This window comes from Ictalurus punctatus, chromosome 22, assembly GCF_001660625.3.
Source record: "Ictalurus punctatus breed USDA103 chromosome 22, Coco_2.0, whole genome shotgun sequence".
Classification (NCBI taxonomy): domain Eukaryota; kingdom Metazoa; phylum Chordata; class Actinopteri; order Siluriformes; family Ictaluridae; genus Ictalurus; species Ictalurus punctatus.
In genome coordinates, this window is record NC_030437.2 from 5,786,297 (window position 1) to 5,800,393 (window position 14,097).

At 44.1% G+C, this 14,097-nt stretch overlaps 1 protein-coding gene across 8 annotated transcripts in view; it reads right to left on the bottom strand.

Moving 5' to 3' along the window:
- smtnb (smoothelin b) overlaps positions 1-14,097 on the bottom strand; it is a 56,152-nt gene that overhangs the window by 26,061 nt on the left and 15,994 nt on the right. For all 8 annotated transcript variants that reach the window (XM_053674236.1, XM_053674235.1, XM_053674234.1 and 5 more), the window contains 3 exons: positions 6,151-6,235; positions 1,283-1,647; positions 396-444 (listed from right to left, as the gene is read on the bottom strand). In XM_053674236.1, coding sequence (XP_053530211.1) covers positions 396-444; positions 1,283-1,647; positions 6,151-6,235 — 499 coding nt within the window. The remainder of the gene's footprint in view (positions 1-395; positions 445-1,282; positions 1,648-6,150; positions 6,236-14,097) is intronic.

Sequence of the window (14,097 nt, forward strand, 5' to 3'; positions counted from 1 at the left end):
AGAGGGGGGCATTACAAACTTGCAATGTACTGGGAAGGCGCGTGCATGCTGTGATTGCCCTATTCGGTCATAAGCACGAGTGAGGGATTTGGGACGCAGCCATCAGACAGTGGGGGAGGGACGTCTTGATACTGTAAAGACAGGGAACACCTTTTTTTTTTTCCTTTTTTTTTTTTTTAAAAATCCGTCCTCCTCCTTCCTTGTGTCCGAGAAGCTTCATTATGTTCCATGATGCACGGAAAGTGAAAACAAGCATCGATCTTATATAGGTTATAAATACTAAAATAATACTCGTTAGCAGGAAAATGAAAAGAGAAGAAAAAAAGAAAAAAAAAAAAAAAAAAAGTGTCTTAACCAATTCAAATATAATTTCCTGTACAAGATTAAAAAATTACCTGCGGCATCTCGAACAGGAAACAGCGGCGTGTTTGTGCTGGACGTGTCCTAGAGAGAAGACAGCAATCGAGACGTTAACTTCCACGCAACGTGGACGCAAATATCGATGTACTTGCTGCCTGTTCTGGCATTCAACATTATATGCAACCGGGAAAGGTTAGTACTTGCAGGAGATGTTCCATCTGAAGAGGTGCATTAATTTATTTATTTATTTTACTTTTACAGTGTCATGTAACTGACCCAACCACCCCAGGGTCTTCAAAACCACCTTCCTCTTGACTGCTGTCGGAAATCGCGCTCTCCCTGAGCATTCTGGACCGGACGCTAATCTGTTAGCTGTTTCACGTGTGTTTAGAGAATACTTTCAAGCAGACGGAACCGCCGCGGATTCTGAGGTGAGGTTTCGGATACGTACGTGGCCATGGAGATGAAGTGGGGTCAAGGAGTAGACTATGGTTATGTAATTTATCTTCAAACTGCTAGAACTAAAATCATCACCAGTGCACCTTTAAGAATAATAATACAATTAATAATAATAATAATAATAATAATAATAATAATATTAAATAAAATCACTATATTATATATATATTTATTTTCCCCTGGCATCCTTGACACTGACTTTTCTACCCCTGCTGTATGGAGGTATTTTCCAGACAGAAGGTTGGAGAGGGGAAAACTGGAGGCTAGTGTGTTTATTTAGCATGGTTACTGACCTCCTATAAAGTTGTCTCTCATTCCAATAAAACAATAATGTTTACGGTAGGTGCCTAAACAAGGCCGTTATAAAAACCAGGACACGGCATCCGTGTGCGGCGGACGCGATGAATTTCCAGCTGAACAGTGCCTCCTAGTGGAACCACTAAGACATTGCTGCGTGTGTTACCTTCTGCTTCAGCACGGCGTCTTCAGAGGAGTATTTGACGGCATGCCGTCGCTGTACGGAGTTCGCGGCCCCGTCGGGTGCGTCTACGCCGTTGCTGGCGAGAGAACACGGCTCAACGTGAGCGTCGGCCTCCGTACTTGATGACGACCCGGCGGGTCTCTCGTCCACTTGCTCCGGAGAATCGTGCACTCTGGAGCAGGCGTGGGAACCGTGACCGCGCTCCGAGGCGCCGGAATCGGAATGGGTCCGGTACCGAGGTATGACGTCATCGGAGGAAGGCGCGTCAAGCTCGGAGCGGGCGGTCAGGGGGCAGGACACCGCCTCCTGGAGCGGGTCGAACACCAACACCATGTCGGAGTTAGAGCCTGAAACACACAGCGAAAGGATTATGTGCTAAAATGTTCTGCAGATGGCCGTGACCGGCCCTCGAGACACTTCTCTCAAATAAAAATAATGTAGATTTCCTTCAGTTTGAATCCCCTGCACCCCCAACACAACCGCCCCACCACCCCTTCTACCACTTTCACACGTGTTTACACCACACCGCACTCCAGACAGTCAGCCAATTTACAAGGTAACACTCCAATTTGCATTCCTCTGACTCATGCAGCAGTCGGAGGCGAGCGCGAACTGCCTGATCCAGTCTCAGATGGATACTGCAGTGGTGTGGTAAAGGGTGAGAAAGGCTTACTCGTACTCCTCCTCACAAAACTGAAGCGTGGTCAGCGGCACACACGCCCGCAGACTGAAACAGGGGCAACAACAAAACAAAACAAAACAACAACAAAAAAAAAAAACTTTTAAATGCAAAACCAGTCACGCAGGAGCTTCCAAGGTCTGGCATTTGAGAAAACATTTTTGTAGCCTTCGTTAAAGAAAGAACGAGCGCAGCGGCGGGGAAGGGGGGGGGGGGGGGTGGGGGTGGGGGGGGGTATATAATTAAAAGGTTTGAGCACACAGAGGTCCACACACACAGGAAGTAAACGGGTTCCAAGCCTGAGAACTTCCAAGTGTTGGAAGGTTTGAGGGTGGAGATAGAGACATTTCCTGCCGTCGTATACGCAAAACGGGCGCACGGCTGGAAGACAGGAAATGAGAATCCAAGCACAGGATGTGAAGGGTGGACTCATCAGTTCAGTGATTTGAGGGTCACTTACACGCAACACTGTATCATGTACATTAGGACATTGTGACGAATTTGATGGAAGAGAGAGAATAAATAAATAAATAAATAAATAAATAAATAAATTCACAAACCTTTAAAAGAGGAAAATACACAAAACACTGACGGAACAAGCCTAGCAACAGGCCACACGGGTCATTCCTCTAAATCCCGCTTCAGACAGCCGGCGAGTGCGAGGTCGCACGGTCGTGATGGTGAGGAGCACAGGCACCAAGCTCCTTTAAGGTAATAAAAACGTCTGCACAGATCCCCGTCGTCTGTTGGAGACGACTCTACCCTGATGCTTTTCACATCTGCCGAGGAAGTGCAGCCGCGTCTCCGCCGCCGGCTCTCGGGGGCGCAGCACGGAACGCGGTGACCCTCCGGGCGTTTGTGCAGACGCACCGAGACGCACTTTTCCACACCGCTGACTTCACAACGCCGATTTATGATGTTAGTCTGAGCTTCTGTGTGTTTAAAAAAATCAAATAAAATTCTCCTGAAAACAAGTAGGAGGACAACATCCACAAGTCTCGTCAGCGTCACAAAACCTGCTGCTGCACACGTTAGGATACTCGAATGGAAAAATATCATACTGCATGTTTTCTTAACCTAAAAGCGCCGAACGTCTGTCGTAGCTGCTGTTCGCCATACGACATCTCCGTACAACAGCAGAAACAGACCTGCTGAACGTTTGATTAACCCTGTGGTCAAATTTGGACATTTTCTACTTATATATTATTTTATTTTATTTTTTTTTAGAGATAGACCGACGTATTGCCCGATGAAGGATATTTTTCACGCTATCGGCTAATAGTTTAAAAACAGCCGATGATCAGGGCCGATTATATTCTGTCAATCAAAAGAGGGCGGGAAAACACAAATGGAGAGAAATGGAGCGAATAAAGTTTTTATTTGCATTTCTTTCAGAACTGTGGAATTAATTATTATTCATTTAAAAGAAGGTGTATAAGGCAGGACTGTCGGTATCGGCCGATACCGCTCTGAATAATCGCTTATCGGTATCGACTGAGAAATCCAGTATGGGTGAAATATGTGTGTGTGTGTGTGTATACACGCACACAAATCAATATCTATCCATCCATATTCGGGGGTGGGGCAGTTGACTGTGCTTAAAGGTTAACAGGTTTGCCTCGCACCTCCAGGGTTGGGGGTTCGATTCCCACCGGTTTCCTCCCCCAGTCCAAACACATGCGTTGTAAGCAATAGGTTGGTACCTCATCCAGGGTGTTCCCCGCCTTGTGCCCCAGTTCCCCCCTGTGACCCTGTGTAGGACGAGCGGTACAGAAAATGGATTTATGGATGATCACTCATCATTAACCCATGGTCTAACTCCGTGGTTTTCAAAGTGGGGGCCACCAGGGGGCGCCCCGGGGGCCTCAACAATTTGGTGTGAAAAATAAATGAATGTACGTTTTCTCATACGGTCAAATTATAATGCCATTTGGCAGGCCTTGCCCTGGAAAAGTCTGGGAACCCCTGGTCTAACTCATCTTTACTAATCACGTGCAGGAATACTGTCCTCGTCATCGCCTGCGCATACAGCATTTCCATGTTCTCGAACAAAAAGCCATGCAAACCATTACCTGGCGGCATAAAAAAAAAACAAGCGCGTTACATCTTAGTAAAGGATATTTAACAAAACGTTTAGACGACGCTCGGTAAGTATTTGTGTGCCGCAAAAAAACCTTCATTATTGATGACATACAAACGGCAACTGAACTACTTCTGACTAAACTATTAAAAACACACTAGAAAACATGTGTCGTTCTGTCACACTGAAAGCCTTGGCAAAAGCCCAACACATTGTTTTCCATCTGCATACACAAAGCCACTGTTTTTAAACAATCGCCGCATTATAGAGAGACCAAACTGGCACGGAAGTCAGTCTCAGACGAGTGGCCTCGGTCAGGTTTTACCCAGGTCACACGACGAGAGTTACACAATCCTAACCCACTCTGGCCTCTCACAGATTTTCTGTCCTGGATCATCCTTCGGTCATCAAACCACACTGCACGAGAACACATTTATTTCATTTATACATATATATATATTTTTTTTTTTAAAGAGTTCCCAGCAACGATCCCGGTTCTCGGAAGCCGGACTCTAGAGGAATTTCTCGCGCACGAACTTGTCCTCGGATCCAAACACGTGACTTTGGTTATCGGTCGAGACGGTCAGAGACGCTCCATCACGCTACGGCCTACATACAGCATGAACAGCCCTGAACATAAGGGGTTTTAGGATTCTGCGCGCCTCACACCACACCACAGAATAATCTGGGAAGGTTTGCGCTCCTCAAGAGAGGAGACTGTCAGAATCTAGTCTGGTTAAATCCTGCTGTTACATTCGGCTGGCTTCACCGCGTGGCCGTAGGATCGGATTTAAACAGGACGGACTCCTGCTGCTCTGAGGTTTCAGGAGAAATGGCCAAACCTGTAGACAAAAACACCGTGGAATCTTCCGTTGCGTCGCGACTCCGATTCAAACGAACAACTGGAAAGGTGTCGTGATTAATAACGCTCCTGAAACCCGTGCCGGGGATCCAAAACCCCGCCGGATTAGCCACGAGAAAATGTTCTGCAGGACTTCGAGCTCACATCCTCCAACCACGTGAGCGAGTCCTACACCGACCACGTGTGTCCAAAACGCACATCCTACGTGAGCATACGTGTTCTTTAAAGCCGACGGGAGCGCACCACTGGGACGGGGCCACCCGAGGAAGCTTGCGTTTTGGCTTTAGCTGCGTGCTTTAAGGCTAAAGATCACACTGAAATGTAAACATCCTTCCAGATTCCTGTACTGTGATAGTGTGGAAAGGATTTCCTCCTTTAAAAAATTTTTTGTAAAAACCGTCAGAGTGGGAGTGCCACTGGAGCGCATTAACTTCAGAACAAATCCGCTGCTGTTGTAATTAGATGTTTATGATTCAACTTTAAGATTGTTGACTCAAAAAAAACAAAAAAAAAACGAACAGTTCACGGTGTTTAAACTGATTTTCAGGCCCCGTGTGAAATTGCGTGTTCACCTCCACATCTCCCTTGTCCTCGCCCCAAACTTCCTGTTTCTTTGTGTCTCATCGAATAACAAAAACAGTGACTTCCCAAACTGTCCCAGGCCAAGTTTGGAGCAGAGGAAGGGGGGGAAAAAAAGCCCCAAAGAGAGAGCGCAAAATTACTGGTTTAGAGCAGCTAAGCATAGACGAGCAGAACCACACATCTCGAGGCCTTGAAGAAAAACCATGCTGCCTAAACGCACTGGCGCACCAAATATAGTGAGCGAAGACAAACTGACAAGGTAGTGAACTCGCTTGGAGCTTACGTGACCCAGGAGAGATGTAATACAGGATGAAGTGAGCAATTATTTATGGTCATTTAATGACCAGTGTTGGTTGAACGTCTTAAGCGTACAGAGGTGGTCGTTCCCGCGGAGCCGGGACTACACCCTCTAAACAAACTGCAGCTCCAACCACACGAATCCCACGCCAGTCAGAACACGTGTAATCGCCAGGATTTAATCGCGTGAAACGATTCAGAATGATCACCTGCAAAGAAATACGAGGAGCCGTAACAATTTCCTAATAGTACGTCGCGGTTGACGCTTAACGCCGTGCGCTCGAGTCGGATTTGTAATCGATCGGACGGTCTGGGGCGAAACGTCCACGGTGTGTTGGCGGTTAACTGACCTGTTCGCTGGGACTCTTTGCTCGGGGTTTGGCTGTGGAGTTTCTCGACCCGTTCAGACTTGTCCACGGTTTCCTTCGGCGTGTCCTGGAAGCAAAAAAAAACAAAACAAAAAAAAAAAAATACACGATTATATTCTTCGAAATAAAAGTAAAATTAGGAAATGCATGAAATCCAAGCATCAAATATTAGTGTCGGGGCCAACGACGTCGGGTCGTTTAAGCAGACTACTACGCCGGACATGACGCTTTGACATAAACGAGCATCACACAGACTTCTGAACTGTGAACCGCAGGTCCCACAGCGGGACAGAGAGACACAGGGACAGAGAGACACAGGGACAGAGAGACACAGGGACAGAGAGAGACGTGATGAAGCAGGACATGATTGAGACGCGTTAATAAACCGACGGAATCGTAAAACCCGAGCTGAAACATGCTTCAACGGTGTACATTAAAGAATACCGTTAAAACCTGATAAGATACTGAGGACAAAGTGCCTCTCTCTCTCTCTCTCACACACACACACACACACACACACACACACACACACACACACACACACACCCCTATAGTGTGCTAAAACAACCACTATAAGAGCAGCTCGGACAGTAGGTCCATCTGAAAGGCAGATCTTACGTTTATATTAATATGCTCATTAGTAGAGGCCGCGCGATAGTGGATTTTAAGTTGGGCAGAACCTGCTGATAACCGATTAACCAACCCATCGAGTTTTAAAAATAAAAATCGATCCTGAATGAAAACAGAACATTCCTGAAATATATTACAAAAAGAAACAGCTCTGACGGGACCGTGAAATAAAATACATTCATATTAATATATATGAATCAACTATTCATAAATATTCATGTCAATAAAAAGAAAGACAGACATCCGGACGGAACCAAAAAGTAGCACTCCAAACAACAAATAATATTAGAGACATCCAAAATGATTTTTTTTTTTTTTTTTTTTTAAAAACACTTCAAATAACACAACAAAATTTTTTTTATTTCGCCTCTAAAAGGCCGCTCGCGTGCCCCGTAACGACGGCGGACTCTTCTCGGCCGCTCCCGTGACGGACGCGACCGAGCACGACGATCTTTGTGGATCAAATCGGTCGACCTCTAGCTCATCCGAATACGTTGTCGTTTCTATAGTAACGGCTTGCTCGCAGAGGGACATTTCGTTCACGTGCAAGAGGAATAAAAAACACTTCGGGACGGTAACGGCGAGTCCACGTACGCTCCTCAGAACACCATCCCATCGTGGATTATGGTCCTGTACAGAAGCCAGTGCGCTCGTGTTTTATCCCCTGCGTGGGCGGTATCGTGTTCGCAATTCAGAAGACGCCACCGTTTCGCTCTACACAACATAAAGCACGTCAGGGCCTCAGGAAGTAAACCGCTTTCGAAAAATTGCGAAGATCTGCGGATTAGCCATTTCGCCCAGAAATGAGGAGACATGACTGACTGTGTGTGTGTGTGTGTGTGTGTGTGTGTGTGTGTGTGTGTGTGTGTGTGTTGGAGAGGGAGAAATCACTCAGAACAGAGTTTTCACAACATTAGGCTACTTGTCTGGGGTTTTGTTTTTTTTTGGCAAAACTGACCGTGACCTTGAACACCTGCTGTAACAGTATGAAGGGCTGCTATGGGACAACAAGAAAGAGCTCGTCTGTCATGACTAATTGCTTACAATTAGGAAGGGGGAGATGGGGGGGGGGGGGGGGGGGGGGGGGTCAGTCACTCACGCCAGGTGACACAAAATGACACAAAACTCCTCGTCTATCCGTCCAAAAAACTATTTCACAGCAAGCCTTGCGTATTCTGTTGGTCTTTGTTTAAACTAGCAGATTCAGCTTGTAAAAGTTCGACTAAACTAAAGCAGACGGATGCTTTCCGTCCATTTAAACCAGACACGTTGTTAAAAAAAAGGGGAGGGGAACCCCCCCCAAAAAAACGTGGAGGTCGTTAGGAGCAAAGGGAAATACATCAGTAACACATCAGTATAACCATATACTACAGTCTAATTACAGGAGCCGTCAGCCAAGACACAAGAGAAACTCTCTCTAATGTCCTCAGTCTGTGTGTGTTTGTGTGTGTTTGTCTTTTGCTGATTTAGCCCAGCCTTTGTGTGTGTGTCTCAAGTTTCCACACATGCTGTCCTATAGTTAAAACCCAATTTGGTTTTCAAATTGTGACCACAAACACCAAATGTACTACACTGAAGCCTTTAGTATTAAAACCTCTCTCTCTCTCTCTCTCTCACACACACACACACACACACACACACACACACACACACACACACACACACACACACACACACACACACACACACACACACACACACACACACACACACACACACACACACACGAACGAATGATATTTCACACCCAACAGGCTGCCGTTCCTGACTCATTTCTCTTTTCCTGTCCGGCTCAGAGCGGGTCGATGCTGCGAGTCTGGTGTATGCATTGTACCAGAGCGAGTGGCAGACTGCATAATCGATTCAGCACGCACACACACACACACACACACACACCTCATCAATAAAAGATTAACCTAGAAGTATTTAAAACATGAATTCATTCCAAATCACCTCAATAACAAACCTATCCTGATCCATGATTCAAGTCAATGCAATAAAATGCAGCTCACTTTAGCCTTAAATTTGACAAATGTTAAAACACACACACCAAAAAAAGAAAAAAATTTGTAAAAATTTTTTAAAAAAGAATGTGTGTTAGTTTTTTTTCTTCTCCACAGCAATAAAGTAATATTTACCCTTCCTGTGCAGGAGCTGCTGTCTCGGTCTCCTCCAAATTCCAGCATGTGCAATGCACAGAATGAGTCGTATTCTACCTCTGTGACAGTCTGGCCACTCCCACACCGACACTCCTCCCCAGTCGGCCTGCAACACGCCCCCGCAACACGCCCCGCCCACTCTGCTCTGTTTCGCTTGGCTTCCTCGGCTTCTCCGTCTCCTCCTCTTGCAGGTAGACGGTCACGCAGCGTTTAAAGCGTCATCCCTAACGAACCAGTCGTCGTCTGCTCAGTTCAGACCCTGCTGTTCGAGTGACCTACGACTGCAGGAATTCCAACCGGGGCCAGAACCCGAAGCCACCAAACCACTACGCTCGCTGTTGTAGGATTGAAAAACGGGTTTTAACCCACACCTATAATTATATCACCTATAAATCTGCTTTATAAACAGCCACGGTTATATTTATTCCTACTCATTCTTACATATTTCCTTCAGTTCTGGCTGTAAATGTGGCATCTTTCATGCGGTACTGAACTGAGCACTCCACAAATGTCTGGGAGGTTGGGAATTTGTACAATTTCAGCAAGAAAACTCAAAAGATGTCATTAGAAGGGAGGAAGACGGTTGTGGGGAGTGAAGAGACGACAGCCAGCGAAGGCAATGGATTAAAACAGCGGCCAAATATTTTCTGTCTGCCTTCAAAAACGTGTATTTTTCTACGAAACCCTTTCTCCAAAGTCAGCACTGACGTGAGACCGGGTCAACGATGAAAGCTAGGAGCTATTATTTATTTGTGGCATGTTCTATATTATTATTGCCAGCTGGAAAAAAAAAAATATTTGTGTGGGAGTCCACAAGTTATTGATGTGTCCCCGTGTCTCTTCAAGGCCTCCAGCCGTTCCACATATCTGGCAGATTCCACCCGCGGCGCACGTGATTCAACTCCGACGTTGACATAGGTGTACTCGGGGTGGAATTTAACGTGGGTGGATTGGAGTGTAAATACCAAAATGCCTCGAAGATTAATGACGGGAAATCGGTTAAGACTAGGACACTGACATTGATGGACAGGTCATCGTAATTTGATTTATTTATAAACCTGAAACGCAAAACCGATAGCGCACAGCAAAACAAACCAGACTTTCAGGAAGTAAAATGTTCTGCTCACCTCGTCATAAAACGTAAAGGAATGGGGGAAAGCCGTAGGATACGTAAATAAAATAAGGCACGTCCTTAACAGTAAGAAAGTAATCCAGTTGGCAGTGAGCACACACAAAACTCCAGACATCCCGAGCTCGGGGTCCCAACCTGGGAATACTTGGGCTGTGAGTCTGCTGCGCAAAAAAATAAAAATAATAAATAAATGCATTTTTAAAATCCACAAACTATAAAAGCAACCAGAGGCGGAGAATCTCATTGAATCTCCGAATCTCGTTTACTCTCCGGAAAGGTCAAATCGGTGTATTAGAGGACGAGAACAATCCTGTCTGAAAGGAATTACAGTGGCGACTGTAGCAGAATGAACTCCCCTCTCCTTGGAAGGCATTTTTTTTTTGGATTCGCCCATCCAGCCACAAAAGCATTCGTGAAGGTCGGCTTTCCTTTTTAGAAAGCCAAGAAGTTTGATAACGGGTGTGTACAGTTCGTGTGATCGGATGCCTTTTGATCTTCGTGTATCTCTCCTAGTATACTGAAGATTTCCTATAAGAGGCTAGTTACACGACAGACCAAAAAAATTGAATAATAAAAATCACTAGGCAATGGCACGAGGAGGTTGTTTGTTTTTTGTTTGTTTGTTTTTTTTATTTCCTTCATTCTGTATTTACAACTTTAACTATTAAGAAAAAGATTTAACTTTGGGTGACCATCGCCTGCGTAGATCCTCAGAAGTAACCACTGGGTGGTGGTAAGTGCTATACAATGTACAGGAAAGCTTTACATGCTGAAGCACTCACAGGTTAAACAGAATAAATGGGACAGATTTCTCGCATTCTTCACATTTCCGTGAACACTGAGGTCTGAGCCGGTTTATGTATTTAAGAAAGTGAGCCAGATGTGTGAGTAAGATGTGTTGTGAACAGTCTGGTGAGTCATATTACTGCCGTGATGTTGCGTATGAGTTTCCTGGGCAGTTAAGACTGCCAGGGTTGTGATGACATAGATTAAGACTGAGATGATTGAACAGGTAGAATTCAATGCATGAAAGGATCCTTTCCTTCAAGCCCATCCTATTTGCTCTTCCCTGGAATTAGATTTGATTTGTGACATTTTCACTCTATACGTCTTCTCAAGAAAGTTCAAGCTGTTCATTTACAGTTAAAGACGTCCTGAATATCATCATCATGAATAAATGCTTTCAGCAGAATGTATGGGGAGTTTTGGCATCCAATGAAATATAGTTGAACTGAAAACTCTACTATTCTCAAATTCTCCTTTTTTTTTTAAATGAACTATTTTCATTAAACTCGGGGTCGACGAATTAGGATTATCTAGGTCTCCAAATATCAAAATCAGACTTTCTGAATGAAATCATCTCAACCGGCTTTGTTTGATCGTTTATTCATATTTATGGTAAGTTTAATAGTTTCGAGTAGAATATATACAATAATAAGCATAATACCCGTATAGGTAGTTTAGTTATACGTTAGAAAACGTAATAGGAAATTTATCGAAATAGAAATTTGATCAATGATTAAATTATCACAAGTTCTTAAAAATCAATATAATACAGTGTGTTTCCAATCAGTATAGTACAGTGTATTTAAAGTCAGTATACAGTGCGGTGGAAAAAGTATTTGATCCTGATTTCTTCTGGGTTTTTTTGTCGCATACTAAATAGATTTAGATCTTCAAACAAAATACAACGTAAAACACAGGCAACCTGAGTCAACAGTTTTCATTCATCATTTTTCTACTGAAGCAAAAGAAGTTATCCAACACTGATCACCTGTGTGAAAAACTAATTGCCCCCTTAAACTTAATCTGGTTGTGAATCTTCAGTAGCAACTGCAACCAAATGCTTGTGATAACTGGGAGATCAGCATCCCCACACCATCACACCTCCACCACCATGCTTGACCGTAGGTATGATGTTCTTTTTGTGGAATTCTGTGTTTGGTTTACACCAGATATAACAGGACCCCTGTCTGCCAAACAGTTCCACTTTCGACACATCAGTCCACAGAACATTCTCCCAAAAGGTTTGGGGATCATAAAAGATGTGTTTTGGCAAAATTCAGATGAGCCTTAAATGCTCTTCAGGGTTAGGAGTGTTTTCACCTCGCCTCTCTTCCATGGATGCCATTTTTGCCCAGTGTCTTTCTGATAGTGGAGTCATGAACATCAACCTTTACTGTTGCAAGAGAGGCCTGTAGGTCCTTTAATGTTGTCCTTGGGTCTTTTGTGACTTGCTGGTTGAGTAGTAGTGGAGGAATTTTGGAAGGTCGGACACTTCTGGTAAGGTTCACTACTGTGCCGAGTTTTTCCATTTGGAGATAATGTCTCTCACTGTGGTTCTTTGGCATCCCAGAGCCTTTGAAATCACCTTCATCATTTCTGGAATTTCTTTCTATTTTTGCATAGTGTGATATTGTGCAAGACCTTTTAATCAACCTCATGCCATTGAAAAAGTTGTATTTAAGTGTTGATGTGATTGAACAGGGTTTGCAGTAATCAGGCCTGGTTGTGTCTAGTCCAGCTGAACCCCATTATGAAGGGGGTTTCATAGATTTGGGGAATTAGTAACTACAGGGGCAAATACATTTTCACACAGGACCAGTTGGTAATGAATAAATTTTTCGTTTCAATAAATAACATCATTTAAAAACTGTATTTTGTGTTTACTCAGGTTGCCTTTGTCTTAGATTTTGTTTTAAATGTCTGAAACAACTTATGAAATATACACAAAAACAGAAGAAATCAGGATGGGGCAAATACTTTTTCACAGAACTGTAGTATAGCACATGTTTACAGGCAGTATAGTCTAGCGTGTGTAAAGGCAGTATAGTCTAGCGTGTGTAAAGGCAGTATAGTCTAGCGTGTGTAAAGTCAGTATAGTCTAGCGTGTGTAAAGTCAGTATAGTCTAGCGTGTGTAAAGGCAGTATAGTCTAGCGTGTGTAAAGGCAGTATAGTCTAGCGTGTGTAAAGGCAGTATAGTCTAGCGTGTGTAAAGGCAGTATAGTCTAGCGTGTGTAAAGGCAGTATAGTCTAGCGTGTGTAAAGGCAGTATAGTCTAGTGTGTAAAGGCAGTATAGTCTAGCGTGTGTAAAGGCAGTATAGTCTAGCGTGTGTAAAGGCAGTATAGTCTAGCGTGTGTAAAGGCAGTATAGTCTAGCGTGTGTAAAGTCAGTATAGTCTAGCGTGTGTAAAGTCAGTATAGTCTAGCGTGTGTAAAGTCAGTATAGTCTAGCGTGTGTAAAGGCAGTATAGTCTAGCGTGTGTAAAGGCAGTATAGTCTAGCGTGTGTAAAGGCAGTATAGTCTAGCGTGTGTAAAGTCAGTATAGTCTAGCGTGTGTAAAGTCAGTATAGTCTAGCGTGTGTAAAGTCAGTATAGTCTAGCGTGTGTAAAGTCAGTATAGTCTAGCGTGTGTAAAGTCAGTATAGTCTAGCGTGTGTAAAGGCAGTATAGTCTAGCGTGTGTAAAGGCAGTATAGTCTAGCGTGTGTAAAGGCAGTATAGTCTAGCGTGTGTAAAGGCAGTATAGTCTAGCGTGTGTAAAGGCAGTATAGTCTAGCGTGTGTAAAGGCAGTATAGTCTAGTGTGTAAAGGCAGTATAGTCTAGCGTGTGTAAAGGCAGTATAGTCTAGCGTGTGTAAAGGCAGTATAGTCTAGCGTGTGTAAAGGCAGTATAGTCTAGCGTGTGTAAAGGCAGTATAGTCTAGCGTGTGTAAAGGCAGTATAGTCTAGCGTGTGTAAAGGCAGTATAGTCTAGCGTGTGTAAAGGCAGTATAGTCTAGCGTGTGTAAAGGCAGTATAGTCTAGCGTGTAAAGGCAGTATAGTCTAGCGTGTGTAAAGGCAGTATAGTCTAGCGTGTGTAAAGTCAGTATAGTCTAGCGTGTGTAAAGGCAGTATAGTCTAGCGTGTGTAAAGGCAGTATAGTCTAGCGTGTGTAAAGGCAGTATAGTCTAGCGTGTGTAAAGGCAGTATAGTCTAGCGTGTGTAAAGTCAGTATAGTCTAGC